The following is a 19,527-nucleotide window of genomic DNA, read 5'->3' on the forward strand; positions in this document are numbered from 1 at the left end:
CAGCTAAACAAAGAAAAGAGAGAAGATAACACTTGAACAGATTCATGAAACATAACCGGAAGAAAAACAAATGTTTCCTTGATTATGCTCCATGATAAGTACAGAAAAAAAAGTGGGAAGGACAAGTAAAAACCCCAGCTCATAGCAAGACAGCCGCTCACCAAGCAATACTGGCAATTTTTAGTAAATTTTATTACCCTGTTTCAAAACTGGTGGATGGAAATGCCTGAGTTTGTTGGTAAAATGTAAGAGAAGAATAAAGCACAACACTAGCAAACACTGGTAGAAGATATTAGAGCTACCGACGCAAATGAGTTGCTTTAGCCGCACTCTGTTCAACTGAGATACTCTAATGCTTAATTTCACAAGGAATCCAGTCCTGGTCTACATTGTCAAGCTCTCTGGGTTCTCAACTATCTTTGAGAAGGTCTTGAGGAAGGCAGCCAAGTCAGCGCCATAGATGACTCGATGATCAGCTGTAACATTCACCTGAAAAAAGAGAAGATTTCATGCAGCAATTCAGTCCAGGGTCTGTTTAAGGAATTGAAGTTACAAAAAATGGAAAGTGAAACAAAAAAATTTGCTCACAGAATAAATTTGTTCAGCTTTAAAGCAACAGTTTCATTTCAGATATGTTCCAGATATCAGTTGTCCCAAATCCATTTGGTTGCTATTCAACATAGGCAAGTAGTGAGACTTCGGCTCTCTCTTATTAACAAAATATACCTTTCCCCATAAAGCCTTTATGACATTGTGGACGTGGCAGTACAAGTAAAACAACCATTTCCCATGCATGCACATCAACTGATGTGGAAATCATGGCCACGACCTTCTTTTCTCTTTTCTTTTTTGCTCATCGCCACATGTTATTATTTATTACACAAGAATGAGAATAGACAGCTACAAACAAAAAGGCATACAGACACACAGAGAGAACATAGGAAGGAGAGGCAAGGGCGATAACCTCCATGGTTTTTGCTAAGCCTATTTTTCGAGTTGTGTGCATGTTTTTTGTTTGAAGCCTATTCCTGGGATGTTGGAGACAGTGAGGCTAAGTGTCTTAGTTTTTCCGGCTATTAAACAAGGGTGGTGTTGCCTTTTGACGGTGTTTTGAGCCTAATTGTATGTCTATTAGTGGAGACTACCAAAATAGCTGATCGCCATGGCTTTGGAAGTCTAAAACAAGAAGTTCTACTGCCAACTGCCAAGTCTACTTGTCCCAAATCCATTTGGTTGCTATTCAACATAAGCAACTAAAGAATGGTAGAAGCAACCAAAACTGCAGGGCAATAAGTCTGCAATCTCCTTCTGAAGTTCTCTTCGAGTAATTAGTGAGACTTCAGCTACCGCTAGTAACTAAAAATAACCCTATCTCAATAAAGGTTCGACGTAAAGCCAGTATAACATCGAGGGCGTGGCACTACGAGTAAAAAACAACCATTTCCCATGCATGAATCAACTGAAGTGCCAATCATGCCACGACCTTTATTTTCTTTTCTCTTTTCTTTTTTGCTCATCAGCACATATGACGCACATCAACATATTATTACACAAGAATGAGAATACACAGCTATAACCAAAAAGACAGACAGAGAGAGCGCATAGGAAGGAGTGGCAAGGGCGATAACCTCCATGGTTTTTCCTTAGCCTATTTTTTCGGTTGTGCATGTTAGTTGTTTGAAGCCTATTCTTGGGATGTTGGAGACAATAAGCCCAAGTTTTAGTTTTCCGTGGAGGGTGGTGGTGCCTTTTGACAGTGTTTTGAGCCTAATTGTATGTCCATTAGTAGACACTACGAAATAGCTGATCACCAAGTCCTTGGAAGTCTTAACAAGAATTTCTACTGCCAAGTCTACTAGCATATATTTGGAGAGTAAAAGGGCTCTCAGTGAAAAGTTTTCGAAGATCATAAAACATACAAAGGTAAAACCTATTGGTTGATACATTCCACTTCTGCTGCTGGTTGAAATTCTTGAGAATACACATTAAAAACACCAGTAAAGTGAAATATCTTGTCCTTTTAGTTTCATTGCTAGTTTCACTCGGGTAGGAACTATACATAATGGACCTTGTGGAATTCAGTAGTATATCACCAATGCTTGGCTACAGTGAAATACAGGGTCTGTTTTACGAATTGAAGTTACTAAAAATGAAAAGAAAATAAATGTTTATTGACAGAATTAACTTGTTCAGATTTAAAGCAAGAGTTTCATTTCAAATAAATTCCAGATGCGAGTGGCTCCAACTCCAATTGCTTGCTAATTGAATGTGAGCAAGTAAAAAAAGGTGAAAGCAACCAAAACTGGTGGGCAATAACCAAAAATGACCCTTTCCCGATAAGGATTTGACATGAAACAAATATAACATGTCGAGGGCGTGGCAATTGGGGCTGCAAACGAGCCGAACCGAGCTTTGGAGTACTCGAGCTCTACTTGCTAGAAAAGAGATCGGCTCCAGCTTGAAACAAGCTGCCAATTAGTGGCTCGAGCTCAGCTCGCCATTTTATGTATCAGCTCGAGCTAGGCTCGCTTAAGCTCGATTTGGCCCTTGCGTTAGAAATGGCTTTTAGAAATTTGGGCGGGGTGCTGTACTTAAAGAGGATCTTTTGTATGGCAGTTTTTGATAAGTGCCAAAATATACATATTTTGGCCCTCCAATCTATATGTACTAGTATTTTATATTTGTTAATTGGTATTTATTATGTGTTTTTACGTTTACAGGTTGCTCGAGCTCGGTTTTCATGATTTTTGGGTAAAGATGGAAGTTAGCAAAAGTTTTGGATTGAAGTGCAAAGTGCATTGGAATTTTGGTGGTCAATTTAATATCAGACAAAACCCGAAGGACCACTATGTGATTTATACCTTCAAACCCTATAAAACTAATGTTTTACCCTACTGACTAGAAGCTTTTTTAGGCTGCTGCCGTGGAAAGTAATTTTCATACGGAAGAAAAAGAAAGGATGGGGGCTGCCACGGACGGGGCTGCCATCAGGATTTCTTTGGTTTCGAATAATGTTTTAGTTTTCAAATTTTGTTCAATTACTCGCACTCCAGTAACTCGTTTTAATTTCAGTTCTTTATAAAAGTTATTCGTTTATATTTGATTAGTTGATATTTTTTGTTTATTTTTCTCTCGCATAATAGAAGCATGTTTTAAGTTAGAATTTCTTCTTTTTCGTGCATAATGATTAGTGAGTAGTCGTATAGGTAGGGTCGCGGGGTGATTAGCACACCGTGGCCAGTCCCCCTCCTATTTTCAAACAATAAACAAAAAGCAATTTTAGGTTAAAAAGAACATTCGTTAGACGAACCCGGGCATCATCGGAGCCCATGTGTCCTGGAGAACGGGGGTCCAAAACCCAGTTTTCACTGCGCATGGGTGAACAATGACCATATGGATTCGCATCTTTCGGGGTATCTTTTTCTCACTTAAATCGAACGTTTTAAGAACACTGAATGGAGCAGACTAATCCGGACTGGTTGCGAATTCTATAAACCCTACGACCGTACCTCCTTTAAATTATTTGAAAAGAATAATCAATTTCCTAGGTTTTTTCGTTAGACAAATCCGGGCATCATCGGAGCCCATGTGTACGGGAGAACGGGGGTCCAAAACCCATTCTTCGCTGCGCATGGGTGAACAGCGACCATATGGATTCGCATCTTTCGGGATATCTTTTTCTCACTAAAATCGAACGTTTTAAGAACACTGAATGGAACAGGCTAATCCGGACTGGTTTACCTCCTTTAAATTATTTGAAAAGAATAATCAATTTCCTAGGTTTTAGTTAATCTCAATCAATTGTCAAGGGGTGGCTACCTAAGAGCCAGTTTAAATTATAACAACCCGAGTTTTTAATCAGCACACATCCGCCCTACGCTTGGGGCAACCCATTAATTCAGGACTAGGAAATCGTCAAGCAGTTTTCAAACTTCCGATGTGGGACTAATAGACTTTATTTTCCCTTCACTTGTGCTTGTCCCACATCGACCAGCCAAAGACCCACCAGGCATTCCTTTTGCTATAAATGCTTCACTTACCTTTCTCTTGCGCATAGAGGACTTGCCCAAGCCTCTTGACACTTGGCAGCTGTATAATGTGGCCCAGAAATAAGTTTAGATTTTTATAAGTGGAAATTAATATAGGATAGTCTATGCTTATGGCTTGGCTTGCGAGCTCATACGAGCCAAGCTTTTAGCAACTCAGGCTTGGCTCGTTAAACAAACGAGCTGAGAAATCTGGCTTGAGCTCTCTCATTTATATGATGAGTCAAGTTTGAAGGAGCCATAGTTGAGCTAAGCTCCAAGCTGCTTGCGAGTAGCTTGGCTCATTTGCAGCCCTAGTGGCAATAGAAGTAACAACCACCATTTCCATGCATCTGCATCAACCAACTGATGTACAGGTAATGGCCATCACCTTTATTCTCTTTTCTTTTCTTTTTCTATATGGTCAACGCCGCATAAGAGAGCATAGGAAATAGTGGCAAGGGTGATAACCTCCATGGTTTTTGTTAGCCTCTTTTTGGGTTGTGTGCGTGTACATCGTTTGAAGTCTATTCTTGGAATGCTGGAGACAAAAGGGCTAAGTTTCTTAGTTTTCTGCCTCTTAAAAGAGGGTGGTGTGAAGTAAAGACCTGGGCCTAAGAAGTAAAGCAAAGCAACCCAATTTTGTTTTATCCTACCTACCTGAATCTAAAAGGTTCAGCGTGTATTGTAATTGCCATACTTTGCCATACTTCTAGTAGTCACATTTTGTCAATCACAACCCTGTCTGAATGGTATTGTAAGCTTTGGGCCAACCATTTATCCTAGCCAATTTGCCTTCCAGTGTACCCAATTATCCATGCACACAAAAAGCAGGGTACACAAGATTGAATTGTCCCAGCTGCCCATATGGGGACACTGTAGGGCATCTACCCTCTATGAGCAGATGTTGGACTCTACCCATCTATTAACTGCCCACAAGCGATCTAGAGGCCTATAACCTTTCAGAGTATACCAAAAGCGCAGTCGCCAAACTGAGAAGAGGTACTTTCTTCTTATGTCTCGCAGGTAAGTCTTGAGGTTTTAGTCTCCCACGTATTCTGAAGCATTTACCTAATCATGTTAAACATTTCCTAACTTAGAAGTTAGAAGTCTATGTGAACTGAACCATTCTTCTCGTTTGCCATTTGTTTTCTTGCTGTTCTCCTTGAAGGAGGGAATTGATTTAGTGGGGCTTTAAGATGTGCCCGGGGCTTTAACAATATGCCACCCAAAGACTTCAAGAAGTAGGTGGTGGCTAAATTACGAATTAGAACTTCATCAAAAGGACATCTTATCCCCCACACCGACATCCATTAGGTGTACTCAAATCTCTCCACAGTCATGTCTCTCATGTCTAAAAGGCTAACTAATTACTAATTTACTAACTACCAAATGATGATTCGTACCACTTTTCTGAAGCCTTTTACATCAATATTTTCTCTTCCCTTCGGAAGCTATCAAGCTACCAGTGTACTGTAGCTGTTGCTTGCAAAATTGGTCCAGTTTCATATGGTGTTTTAACACCGGGGGCACCAACTCAAGGTGAGCGATCGCAAGTGAACCTTCCCAAATTTGAAAATTTTGAACCAGATGTTGGGCCCGGAGTGCCCCATGGATTTGGTTAAACAATGTCACTCCCTGTGACCGCTCTAAAAATAGACTTGCGGGTGCGATGTCGAATGTTGTAAAAGACTTAATTGAAGCCCTCGCTAACACCAATTGGTTTTAGGAGAGATGGTGGAAAGCGGTCCGACACTGGATATAGGGTATTTTGACAACTCCAACCAGTGACACCTAGTCTTGAACCACCTGACTTTTCTGCTTGATCATTCAGATGAAAGAATTAAAGCTGGTTAAATAAATGCGAAATAATTAGGTGAGGTTAGTCTCCTTAACAAAGTTTATGTTCGGCCTCTGAATAGATGACATCTAACTTAATGTAGCATCTGAGGATCCTAAATTTGACATCATATTATGACGATGAAGCACTGGATTGGCCCCTTCTTGTCAGTAACAATAGTGTTTGGGAAGTCTGAGCCGAACATTGTGGTCAGAGTGGGCCCCTTGTTCTCCATCAACAATGATTTTTTGGTGCCCAAGCTTGTCTCCCTCTTCTTTATCGAAGAAATCCATGTATAATAGCAAATGCAGTAGGACCTTTTTTGTCTACTCTCTAAGATCATGACTTCCTGGAGACCTTAGCTAGATGGACTACATCCGCTTACAAATGGTGAAGATAAGAACTTGGAGCAACTATAACATCTGCAGCAGCTTGTTTTTATGTTGACCAGCTTCTGACTCGGCAAAAAGAAAAGTATCATAAAAAATATAAATAAACATACCAGCATTTTACTTTTAACGCTGAAGAATCCATCTGCATCAGCAACAACAGTGGGCTTTGATGCTCCAACAGCCATAATAGCCCCCTGGTCAAAATTGACGGTGAAAGTAAACAACTAGACGTTTAGTACAGGGAACAGAGAACCTCATAAGTTAATGAAGGTGAATTGTCCCTCCCTCATTACTAACCTGGCCCGGAGGAAGAATAGCATCAAATCTGTCCACTCCAAACATGCCCAAATTGGAAAGAGTGAAAGTCCCTATATGCACAAAGAGTACGTCCCAGTTACATTAACCATTGAAATAAGTGTACAGACCAGAATTTCACAAACTGTCCCCCGAGAAAATACAAAATGTTGCGAACCTGAGTTGTACTCATGGGGCTGAAGTTGCTTGGCCCTAGCTTTTTCTACTAACTCCTTCCATTTTTGTGATAACAGGTAAAGGTCCAACTACACCAATTCAGAGAGAAATTTACAACTAAAAACATACTATCAGGAGCAAATACCAACACGAAGCTCATAAAAAAACACAGAACACTATATGGGATGCTTGAATTATGTCAAATGACTGACATTTTGGAAGAAAGTCATAGATTACTGACCTTATCGGCATCCTGAAGAACAGGGGTTATTAAACCGCCGTTAATTGCTACAGCAACAGCAATGTTTATACTGCTATTGTAGGTAAAACTCTTCCCATCCTTGCAGGTAGAGTTGACAACTGGGTGCTGAGCAAGTGCCATTGCCGCAGCCTTCGCTAACAAAGCAGTCATAGTCACTCCCTTTGCCTTAACCTGAGAATTAAAAAACATCCCATTGTCAATTTTGTATCCTAGTTTAGGAGAAGTACTAATGTGGCCCATTACCCACGTGAATATGGGATACTTGTGGTGATAAATACATCAACAGCCGACTCACATGACATTGGTGGTTGTTTTCAAGAAGACCTATCAATTACCCAGAATCTCCACTATATTCTTTAATGCAGATGTCGCACTGTTTTCTTTGATGCAGGAACCTAAAACATCCTTGTAACGATTAGGGGTCCCTAATCTAGGAGTTGTATATAGCCTGTGATATCCATCTAGTCAAGAGACTCAAGACATTCTTGTCCTGAATAGGTTATGACTTAGTATGATCTAGGCGCAGGGTTCCAAAGAAAGAATCTCGACATACTCAGAAGTATTCAACTTGAACAACAATAGCTGGAGGTCAATTATCAATACAAGTTATTCCCACTGCAACATGTCCATATATCCATGATTTGTTTGCTTAAGATTTAAACAGCAACCAAATCAATCAAAAAAAATGAAATCAACTCAACAGATTGATAGCACAAAATTGTACCTTCTCGTACAGAGCGTCTAGTGCATCTGTAGTCACAGGATACCCTACTCGGAAAGTTGGTACAGACAGACTCTCCACCATGTTCTTTGAGACAGCGGCTTGCATCCCTGTGAAGAGTGATGACTGATGAGCAAAAAATGAACCATAATATAGTTAGAATGCGCAAATTGAATCTGATCCCTGGGTTACTGCTCAAGCGACAAGCAATAGGCGGGGAGGACAGGATTCGAATCCATAAGGACCATAACATTACATACCCAAAAGTCAAAACAAACGCCGCTACCAAAGTTGCGCCAAATCCCTTTAAGTAGTCTGTAGTGTCATTGTAGAGAAATTTCGAGTCTTGACTAGTTTTCCACACCCCTCCCCAGATTCACACCATTTCTCTTGCCATTTCTTAATTTTGGTCTAATGGATCATATACACCCTAATCCCCCGCATTTATGTAAACAATGGAGTATTTCCTACATGAGTCTTGCTAACTGCGGTAGATAATATGCACATAATGTCAAACAAGTGAGAAATTCAATACACATCTCACAGACAAACATTAATACACTTTTGGTCCAGCTAACTAGGATAATATGCCAATAATTGCAAACAAGTTCGGATATCAATACGTATCTCACGGATATTAATACACTCTCACAGATATCATTATATTTTCTCAGATATAATTCTCCTTTTACCTATTATCCCCCGCCTAACTGTAGCATTTTCCATACACTTTTTGCAGACATCATTTCACCCTTTTTCACATTATATGTGCGGTGATTAGCATTTTCCATTTGCAAGAAACTAAATTAGTACAAGGGTTCGCACCAGTGAAGGCCACAACAGTAGACCCCGGAATCTCAGGATACGTAGTTGCACCGGCAGCTTTAGGAGCCGCCGCCGCTGCCACCACAGGAGCAGCAGTAGCAGCAGCCGCCGCAACAGCAGCAGGAGCACTCTTCGACGGCGCAATCCCAGCAGCAGCTTCGACATCCGCCGCGGTTATCCTCCCAAACGGCCCGGTCCCAACCACCGAATTAACATCCACTTTATGCTGCTTCGCCAGCTTCTTCGCGTATGGCGTCACCACAATCCTCCTCGGCCCTATTAACATAATATTAGAAAATATTAAGTTACCATGTTTTGTATTGTAGATTCTATTATTCACGTTCCCTGGTTAGTTTATTACTCAATTTTCCTAGTTGTTTTTGGTTTCTTAGTCACCTGTCGCCGGTGGAGCAGGAGCAGCAGCAGCAGCAACCGCCACGGGCGGCGGGGACGGAGCGGAGGCCACCGCCGGCGGAGGAGCGGATAGATTAGACGATGATGAGCTGGCGGCGGCGGCGGCTTTGGCCTTGGCCTCGGGGACGTCGGCTTCGGTCTCGGCTAATAAGCCGATGGGGGCGCCGACGGGGGCGACCTCGCCCTCGGCGACGACGATGGCGGCTAGGATGCCGTCGTAGAAGGTCTCGACGTCCATGTCGGCCTTGTCGGACTCGACGACGACGACGGACTCGCCCTTGGAGAGGACGTCGCCCTCGGATTTGATCCAGGAGACGATCTTGCCCTCAGTCATGGTGGAGCTGAGGGCCGGCATGAAGATCTCCCTGATCTTGGCTCGGACGGTCAGGATCCTGCGGCGGGGGCGGATGGGGAATGCGGTGAAGGGACGGGATTGGAGGCCGGAGGAGGTGACGGACGAGGAGAATGACATTGCTGGCGCCCTAGATTGAAGCAGAGGAGCCATTGCGGAGAGAGAGAGAGAGAGAGAGAGAGAGAGAGAGAGAGATTGGTGGAGGTGAGATTGTTCAACTATAAAGACAGAGAGAATGCGTTTTAAGAGAGAAAAAGAGAGATAGTGGGCGGAGAAGACGAGGGGGGGAAGTTGGTTGGAGGCTTTGAGCTCTCCGCAGTGTTAAACATCGCCCAGGCATTGATAATGTCATGGAGTTCGTTGGAATACTTTGGTAAATATCAAATGCACCCCCAGCTTGTCTCTGTTTGTTTCAAATGCATCACCAGTCGGAGTGCACACTGTTTGTGCTAAATTAGTTCAACTTTTGATAAAATGATTGTGCGTAGGCGTGGCAGAAAAGAATAAAAATTATCATTTTCAGTTTAACTCAAAAAATGGCTAACTTAATCAGGCAATTGTCATTATCTGTTCGAGTACCTCAATTAAGAGGATTTTTCTAAAGGGGTCAATTAAACTGAATCGACACAATTCAAATAAGGAAATCAGAAAAGATAATTGAGCATAAGTAAGCTTGAATTTAATTAAAAGCAAACTTATACGCGATTATTTTTAGACTTCGATGAGAACAACACGAAAATATAAGTGCACTTGAATCTAATCGAAAGCAAACTTATATGCGATTATTCTTTTAGCAAGAACAAGACAGAACGATATAAGATGCCTTGAATTTAATCAAAAGTAAGTTTATATTCAAATAAGTCTTCAAACTTGTAAAATATTAGACTACAACTATATTAATTCATAAGTCCTAAACTACTTTAGATATTTGAACAACCATTTTGGTATGTCAGATGATTTTTGTCGGGGGTTCTTCTTCATTTCCTTCTTCTATTTATAGACAAAGGGTCTATCCATAGCATTTGTTCTCTACGTTCTCTTGAATGTCTGAGTCTTCATTTGAATTTGATTTGAAATGTCGTAATTCCCTCCTAGAACGGTTGTAACTGCCTTCGAACTGCTGTTGACTTGGTCTTTTCAGAAAACTCTTCTCCTTTCCACGTTTGATGTTGCAGATTGTGGCTAAACACATAGATAATGGCTTCCTACTTTTGTGTAATCATGGGTTAGTGCTTCGAAATAGGTTATCCAGATGATTTATGAATAAACACAATTGATTTCCCTTATAAAACGAGTCCCTAATGACACCGTTCGATGGTTTTAAAGAGTTAATCAACGGTTATGCTTAATTATCATCTTAATATATGTCACTATGTGACCAAACGTGATCGTTTCCAATCTAAACGACACCGTATGATACTAAAATAATATCGTAATTAAACCCTTCGATTCTCAATGTCTCGAGCATAACTACAACGTTTTTTGATCGGTCCACACACTGTTTGGTGCCACGTGTAATTTTCTTATTTGGTGGTATATTTTTGATGTAAACACGCCCTTGCATTACAAAGCTATAGTGCCCTACGCCAGTCATTCGTCTCATAAATCAACGATCCAAAATTTTAGAAAAATCTTCTATGGAAGAGTATTCTCTTCTTTGGAAGAATTTTCTTTACTCTGGACAGTTGAGATTATGTCCTGCAACCCTGTAGTGCATCCCTGCACTACAGGGTCTTCGATTCCCTCTTTACCCCATTTTTTCGGATAAGAACAATGCTACGAACACAATTTTAAAACATAATTTCGAACACAACTATATTCAAAGCCATTTGATGCACATGGTATCATATAAACATTTATGTCTGAAGTTGTGTCTGAAAATTGTGTTCCTAGACGTTTTATTTGGATAATCAGTAATCACTAGGGCACAAAACAGCTTTCTCCTTTTATACCACAAATCAAGTGTAATAATTAGACCATTTTCGGAAGACATTAATTGTAATTATTAAGACAACTTTGGGCATAACAACTTTAAATTTAATAATTGGTCCTCTTTCTTCCAGCGATTTTCACATTCACTTCTTTATAATCACACCTTTCTTTTTTGCTCTTCCTTGTATTAATTTACACATTTGACATTCTTTTGTATACTCGTTCACACTTAGAATGACAAGATTATAGATTTAAATTGCAAGAGGACCAAAAAAGAGTGTATTTGTCAAAAATGGAGCATGAATCTCTTAAAGAAATTCGTACATTTTCCAACCTCCCAAAAAATATTTCTACATATTATTTTTTAATTTTAACACCAAATTAGTGTAATATATATATATATATATATATATATATATATATATATATATATATATATATATATATACAGTCCGGATCCAATGAGGGATCCCGCACGGTGCTACCGTGCGGGACTCCCCTTTCCCAATCGAATTGCGACGATCCGAGCCGCTCAAAGTGATTAGAACGTGATTTTAAGGGTACTCGCGATAAATCAGCAAAAAAAATGATTGGGAAGGGCTTGATCCGAACGGTTTTTTATTGAACGGTTCAGTAAAAAATTGCTCGAATCAAACCCTTCCCGATCATTTTTTTTGCTAATTTCTCGTGGGTACCCTTAAAATCACGTTCTGCACACTTTGAGTGGCTCGGATCGTTGCGATTCGATCCGGAAAGGGGAGTCTCGCACCATAAGGCTTTACGGGATCCCTCATTGGATCCGGACTGTGTATATATATATATATATGTGTGTGTGTGTGTGTGTGTGTGTGTGGAGTCTAGGCAGTTGATTTTATCACTCTCCTATTTGTTAATGTCACTCCTCTTTTACTAAAACACCCTTGTATTTGGAAAGTTAGAAAAAAAAAATAGCACCATAAAGTGCAATGGTGTTTTAGTAGATTCACCCTAATAAAAACAAAAGGGGGGCGGTATTAACAAACAGTAGAGTGGCAAAATCATTAGCCTTTGAAAATGTACGAATTTCTTTAATGGACATTTAAAGTAGGACGGAGGGAGTTCCACTTTTTTCATTGGCAATTATGAGGATAAAAATTATGTACAGGCAGATGGAAACAATCGAGTCATTTGAATTTGATTCGTATGTGATTGGTCAAGACAACAATTAAAATTTGATATTTTTTTAAAAGGTCAATATATATATATACAGTCCGGCTCTTATGAGGACCATCTCATTTTAATAAAATGTGGACCTCACTGTCCCGATCGAATTTTGATGATCCGAGCCGCTCAATGTGTTCAGAACGTGATTTTAAAGGTACCTGCGAGAAATCAACAAAAAAAATGATCGAGAAGGGCTTCATTCGAGCAGTTTTTATTTATTTTTTATCAAACGGTTCAAACAAAAACTACTCAGATGAAGCCCTTCCCGATCATTTTTTTTGCCAATTTCATGCGGTACCTTTAAAATCACGTTTTGAACACATTGAGCGGCTCGGATCATCGAAATTCGATCGGAAAATGGAAGAAATGAGGAGGTCCGCATTTTAGTTAAAATGCGGACTCCCTCATTTGAGACTGACTGAATATATATATATATATATATATATATATATATATATATATAGTCCGGTTCCCTTGAGGGATCCCGCACGGGCTTACCGTGCGGGACTCCCATTTTTCGATCGAATTGGGACGATCCGAGCCGCTCAAAGTAATCAGAACGTGATTTTAAGGGTACTCGCAAGAAATCAGCAAAAAAAATGATCGGGAAAGGCTTGATCTGAGCAGTTTTTTATTGAACGGTTCAGTAAAAAACTGCTCGGATCAAGCCCTTTCCGATCATTTTTTTTGCTGATTTCTCGCGGGTACCCTTAAAATCACGTTATGAACACATTGAGCAGCTCGGATCGTCACAATTCGATCGGGAAAGGGGAGGTCCACACGGTAAACTGGTAAGAGATCCCTCACTGAATCTGTGGTATGTGTGTATATATATATATATATTCCCTTCCAACCCTTTGTTACTGCAAATTTGAAGGCAATTTACTTCCACTTAAACTCATAAGCCGGGGAGTTCATGTTTCGTTAGGCCCAAAAACTGAGTACAGTACTAGTTTGGAAAGACTTAGGTGGGCTGAAAGTTCACAACTCTCATCGGGCCCAACTCAAGTTTGGCAATTGTTTGCACCATGTGTGGTCAAGTCATTAGGCCCAATTCACTTGCTCATCACTCATCAGGATTTTGGGATTTGGGACTCTCTCTTTCTCTGTGCACACGGTCTTCAATAAATTCTCTTAATTATTACTATCATATCTTTATCTATTTCTCTCTACTTATTATCCAAAATCTCAAAACTAAAATCTCAAAACGAACAAGCCCTGAAATTTTGAATCCTCGAATCTGGATTCCATACATCACATTTATTGGAAAAAACGTCAAGAAATTCCAGTTGAAGAAACAAAGGACCACAGTTTCTCTATGTTATTGTTACTGAAATTCCAAAAGAGCACGTGCTTTACAAGTATCTTTCTAAAAGTGAGTACAAATTTTAGAGTTGTGGCTTGCATATTGCGGCAGGTGCTGCCGAATAGGACGGATTCACTAGGAGGATGGGAAGCAACTGATAAGAAGGCTGAGGCCATGGCTAGCATTTGCAGTTGGGATTTTACAACTCCATAGATCATCCAAATCTCGTTTTGTAGACGTATGATTAATGATTTTGTACAACTAGCTTCATCTGAAAAATACTATAGGATTGGGCTTAAGCAGAGCAGTGCCAATCAACTTTAGGCCCGTGTCAAGATGCTGGGCATGGGCATGGGAAGACCAAGTCAAAGAAGTTTTTTTGTCAATTCACGCGCTTACGTACACTTCTCTTGTCAGCCTTTTCATTAAATATCATGACAGGTCACAACGGGTTGAGTATGAGAAATGATTATATAATTAATTAATATATATGTTAATAACTCAATGAACGCTCAACCCATTTATAATCGGTTCAAACTCGCATAAAACCAACTCGTGTTTGACGTTCATCGCCCATAGGTGACTTCTATACATGAGCTTTCTTACCTCATCATCTCTTTTAAAAAATTACTTACTTACCTCATCATATTCCAGCATGCGGGATAAGAATTTTGACATTCTCTGAAGCAGAAATTCCCTATGTTTGGCACACAAGGTCTCATTCATAGTAGATTTATCTTAATATTCAGAATAATTGAACTTGGACTTTTAGTAATCCTAAAGCTTGCAGAGGAGCCAAGCGGAGACCTTTAGAAAAAATAGATAGAGAACATGTATGCTTGAGCCTAAAGATCAAACTATTTTTGTTAATTGAAGTGTCTGGTAGGGATGACAATCAGACCCGCCCCACTCCGAATAGGGCGGGTTTTCCAAATCATTTTTGGGTATAGGGTTGGGGTTAAAATTCTAAAACCTGACCGGGTTCGGGGTGGAAGTACCTCTCCCCTAAACCAGCCCCAAAATACCCGCCCCGAACCCTTCCCGACATATATTTATATATATAATTATACTTTTATCCTAATTTCATTATCATTATACTTAGTAAAATTTAACATTTTTACCCTAATATTATTATCATTATACTTAAAATTTACCATTTTTACCCTAATATTATTATCATTATACTAAAAAATCTTATATTCTTAATTTTATATTTTCACCATTATACGAAACTATCACTTCTTTTATAATTAATTTCTTTTATTTTGTTTTTAGATTACCAAAAAAAAATTAATTTCTTACTGGGCGGGGCGGGTAAACCCGTTTTCCAATTGGGGCGGGAACGGGGGTACCCACAAAATACCCAGTCGGGACCGTGTAATAATATTCGGGTCGGGGTACACAAAAACCTGTCTCGTCCTGTTGTCATTCCTAGTGTCTGGGTCATCGAACGCATGGAATGCATACCTCGACTACTTTTCGGGTCTTTTAACTATCGGCTCACGAGATATGATTATTGGAACATAGAATTAGACTAAGGAGAAATTTTTTGGTGCCGAGTGCATATATCTCATGTGGTACCTGCTCAGCATACTTTTGGATGACTCGGATTGAAATCCTCTCTCTCCTCTCACTCCAATACTTTCTCTTTTTTTTTCTCTCCAATTTCGAGCCGTCAAAAACCGTATTAGATGGCTCGGATGCGCCCAACGGGCACCACGTGGTACCCACCCGGCTCTGGATTTTTCCTAGACACAGAGAGAGTATGCTTAATCTTGTAAGCAACAACAATGCAATAATCTTTACACTTTGACAAATCGGAACAGGGGAAAAAAGGTTGGTGGTGGGGCTGCCTTATCAGTGAATGGAGCATCTTTTTCAACATAGCACACGACAACGACCTTCTCCCCCTTTTGTTGTTACTAAAATATGCTGTTTTAATTTAACTCGTCAATCCGTCATATCTCCGATCTCTTTGTTGTCCAACCTATGAAGCATCTCAAAGAGATGGGATTACCCCATCAAATGTAGCACAAGCTGCTGTTGGTATATCACTCTCTCTCTCTCTCTCGCCTGCCTGCAAGGTGAAGCTTGATCCGGTAGCACTTCACTGCTCTGTATGAAGGCTTCTTCTCTAACTGCAGAACAGCCATGGCAATTCCTGGGTGGAAAAAGGTGTCAAATAGTAGCTTGCTTCTTTCTCGGTCTAGCCTCGCCTCGGTCGAATCCTTAACCATGCCTCTGGTTAGTCTCTCTTTCGTGGGGTTATTCTTTTTTTTTTTGATCAGATTTCGTGGGGTTATTCTTCACGCAAGTGTTAATTTATGCTCGGAAAATTATTTAGTAGTACGGGAGCACCATCTCGTGACCACTGGCTCTTTATAGTACTGGAATTGGATAATTTTCCTGTCTCTAGTGCCTTTTTGCTATGCAGTTCCACTGCTGTGCTCATTCCCCCTTTGGTGGTGGGTTCTAATTGCAGGTCCATGAAATTGTTCTTCTAGCGGACTTCCGGTGCGCAAAATGTCAGCAAAGGGTGGCCGACATTATTTCCAGAATGAAATGTAAGCTTTTTTTTCCCCCCTCTTTGTAGACTTGTAGCCTTTGTCCAATTTGCCAATTTAAAAGTTGATTGAGATGGGTATTTTGCTGGATATTGTCAATTTGTCATATTGATTGCTAAAAAACGGAAGCTAATCGATTAAATGAAACTTAATTGGGAATTTTAGTTTTTCCAAAAAGTTGATTTTACAAAAAAAAGAAAGAAAAAGAAGCAGCTAAAAGTTGGCCATACAAATTGCAACAAAGGAACCGAGGGTTGGTCTGCTGGTCCTTGGAACTTAGGAGCTTATTCCCTCTTATGCATTTAAGCTCGAAACTTTTTAGTTGCTATCAATTTCAATGGGACCAGTTCATATAGAGGTCTAATGTGCCTTTGATTTGAACCTCCCTCAAGTGAGCGATAGAATTGCATCAATTAATCCCACAAGATTAATCGAGATCTGTGTAAGCGGACCCGGACACCCAAATTATAAGACCGGAAGTCTGTTGCAGCAGCTTTGAGTTCAGTAGCAATTGGGATCCCGGCGTTCGGGGGTCACGTGTAGCACTTTTTAGTCCTTTGGATGCCAAAGTTAAGAAAGCTCTCATGCCTTTAAACACTTTTTTTGTGCGGCTAATGATGGTTTAGATTCTCTTTATTTGGCAAATGGAGTCCACATTGGATTCTCTTCATAATAACTGATTTGATCTTTTTGGAATTACTGTACTTTCTTTTACAGAACACTATCAGATTTATGGGTATGGTAATTCCTTTTCAAGAAGGATATGGGTAGAGGGCCGTAGGGGTCCTTTCCCCTTACTGCCAAAGAGGGTCCTTCCCCTTACTGCCAAAGAGGCAAAGAGTAGTTTGTTGGTGGCATGGTTGCCTTCTTTTATGATTAGTTTTAGAGAAAATGACGGCCAATGACGTGTTTTGATAATTAATACCTGTCAAGAATATTTTCAGCATTAACAAATATTCTCAGCATGTCGTTGGCGGATATTAATTATCAAAACACGTCCTGGTCTATCATTTTCCCTTAGTTTTAGCTGTGAAGCTCATCCATTGAGTCTAGAGATCAAAAACCTTGTGGTCTCCTCAAAAAAGGGGCAGGAACGGGAATGAAATTAACAGGTTAATGAACGAAATTAACAAGTTAATTATAAGGTAGATACACATTGATAGCTATAGTTTTAAGCAACACTCGGTCCCCCGAAGACTTGGTATATTTTGAAAATGATGCATAATAGCCTCATTCATTTTGTGATTAACTTTCGATGGGAAGAAACCGCTTATAAGATTTCTATGCATTTATATCAATTTGGGGCAATTTTGAGATTTATTGTAGGGTCAAAATTGCAAATTTGACTACAAATATGAAATGTCCCTGTGAGAAATCAGAATGGGTGAGGTCAACTAATCCTACTTGCACCTTTTCAAGTATTCCCTCCCCCATGAGGAGGGAGGATTCATTGAGTTGCCTTAAACCGCCTTGTTTTTTTTTATTTTTTATTTTTTATTTCCAGTGTAGTCACTTTTTTTTGGGTTTGACTATTAGTGTGCCCGAGCTAGTTTATGCGGACCTCGACTGCGGTCCGATCAAATGCAGGCTATCCAACCCTGGACTAGAGAATTTATAAGAAAATTATTTTCTTGCAGCCTGACCTCAAGAATCAAATTTTGAACGATTGTGCAGGGAGCAAATCCACCAACCAACTGGACTGCTTGGGGCTAGGTAGTCACTTCGGTTTACTCATTTATGGCCTCAGTCGGGTCATCTTCTTCGTGGGACCAGAACCATGTTTGCAAACATTTTTCTGTACCTGTTTTTTCTGTTTGGAAAACAGAATTTAATTACTAAAAAACAATTAGTAACTGTTTCTGGTTTTACAAAATAGGAGTAGAACATTAATTCTTTCTTCTCTTCCCAACTACTTCGACTGTTGGTTACAGGCCACTGATCTCAACCTCAGTGTACCGGGGTCTGATCTCCTCTATTTCGAAAATCTCTGTGCCTCTGTGCCGATGGGTTTTTTAACCGTTCGATTTTGTGATTTTTTTTATGTTTTAAATTTAACGGCCAAAAAATTCCTCGACACAGAGACACATAGGTTTTCGGCACACATGGGTTCTCGATAATTATTATTTTTTATTTATCAAAACAACTTTGTGACCCATTGCATCAAGCAGGGTTTTCAGTTTTGTCTTCACAGAAGAAAACGAAAATTTAATGTACGTTTCTTACCATTTATAACCGAATGTCCATGCTAGTCTATGTGCACGTCAACTAATTTTGAAACCTTGAAGTTAACGACTGGATAAACAGCCTCCAACGGCCCCAACATTGCAAATGTTTGGCATGATCCAAACTTGCACCTTCTTAGTGTTGGGGGCAAGCCTTTTAATTGATTAATTTCTCGTACCAAACAAACTAAGTTAAACTGCATTGGAGTTTCGAGATCATAGTTTTGTCTTTAATTTTCAGGTGAACCGGAGTCAGTGGAGGTGAGTGTACTGGAGAAGAAGGTAACACTCACTTGTAGATCAGTTACTCGTACCATTGGTAAAAGTGCGCGCCCCCATGGCAGCTCGATGTAGTGCACCAGAAGCCACTGAACAAAGCTGCAACGATCACGCGGCTGTTTCACTCTGCCTGTAGCTGATTGTACGCGGCTGTTTCACTCTGCCTGTAGCTGATTGTACGTACGTCAGCAAAAACATAGTAGTAGCGGTACTCCTCAAAATATGTATTAAGCTGAGTGAAATAAAGCCAAGGTGCTGTTTGTGCTTGTAAATATTACACATGAATCCCATTTCCACACTTGATTGTATTTCTCAATGGGCGAAAAGTGCGAATTTTAATTGAAGACAGAAACAAAAATCTGCTTGAGATGTGCTCTGACCAATTCTTACCAGCAGTACGGGTAGGAAATTAGACTCCATCGTCCTCAGCAATTTGGAAACAGAATTGGAGTAAATTTTTTTGAATTAGCGAGCCCCTAAAACCCGGCCAGTGGAGCCCCCCAAAACCCGGCCTTTTAACATAATATACCCCTGTATGTGGTATCATGAGATTCTACGTCTCATATTTTGATGTGCTGCTAGGCGGGAATTACACGTAGAGTCAATGATCAATATATATATATTGTGTGTGTGTGTGTGTGTGAGAGAGAGAGAGAGAGAGAGAGAGAGAGAGAGAGAGAGAGAGATTCCTTGATTACCTGCGAAACATTATCCGGCCC

The 19,527-nt window shown here is 40.1% G+C and overlaps 2 protein-coding genes across 2 annotated transcripts; one reads left to right on the plus strand and one right to left on the minus strand.

Moving 5' to 3' along the window:
- Nucleotides 1–168: 168 nt before the first annotated feature.
- On the minus strand, nucleotides 169–9,694 carry LOC131301714 (dihydrolipoyllysine-residue acetyltransferase component 4 of pyruvate dehydrogenase complex, chloroplastic). Its single transcript, XM_058328104.1, has 8 exons — nucleotides 8,933–9,694; nucleotides 8,537–8,812; nucleotides 7,715–7,821; nucleotides 6,970–7,161; nucleotides 6,730–6,817; nucleotides 6,555–6,625; nucleotides 6,368–6,451; nucleotides 169–489 (listed from the first exon to the last, which is right to left on the minus strand). Exons 1-8 carry the CDS (start codon nucleotides 9,453–9,455, stop codon nucleotides 385–387), a joined length of 1,446 nt encoding a protein of 481 aa, XP_058184087.1. The 5' UTR covers nucleotides 9,456–9,694; the 3' UTR covers nucleotides 169–384.
- Nucleotides 9,695–15,456: 5,762 nt separating this feature from the next.
- Nucleotides 15,457–19,177, plus strand: LOC131301715 (uncharacterized). The gene is made up of 3 exons (XM_058328105.1): nucleotides 15,457–15,987; nucleotides 16,226–16,307; nucleotides 18,771–19,177. Exons 1-3 carry the CDS (start codon nucleotides 15,895–15,897, stop codon nucleotides 18,881–18,883), a joined length of 288 nt encoding a protein of 95 aa, XP_058184088.1. The 5' UTR covers nucleotides 15,457–15,894; the 3' UTR covers nucleotides 18,884–19,177.
- Nucleotides 19,178–19,527: the final 350 nt, after the last annotated feature.

Source organism: Rhododendron vialii, chromosome 9a, assembly GCF_030253575.1.
Source record: "Rhododendron vialii isolate Sample 1 chromosome 9a, ASM3025357v1".
Taxonomy (NCBI): domain Eukaryota; kingdom Viridiplantae; phylum Streptophyta; class Magnoliopsida; order Ericales; family Ericaceae; genus Rhododendron; species Rhododendron vialii.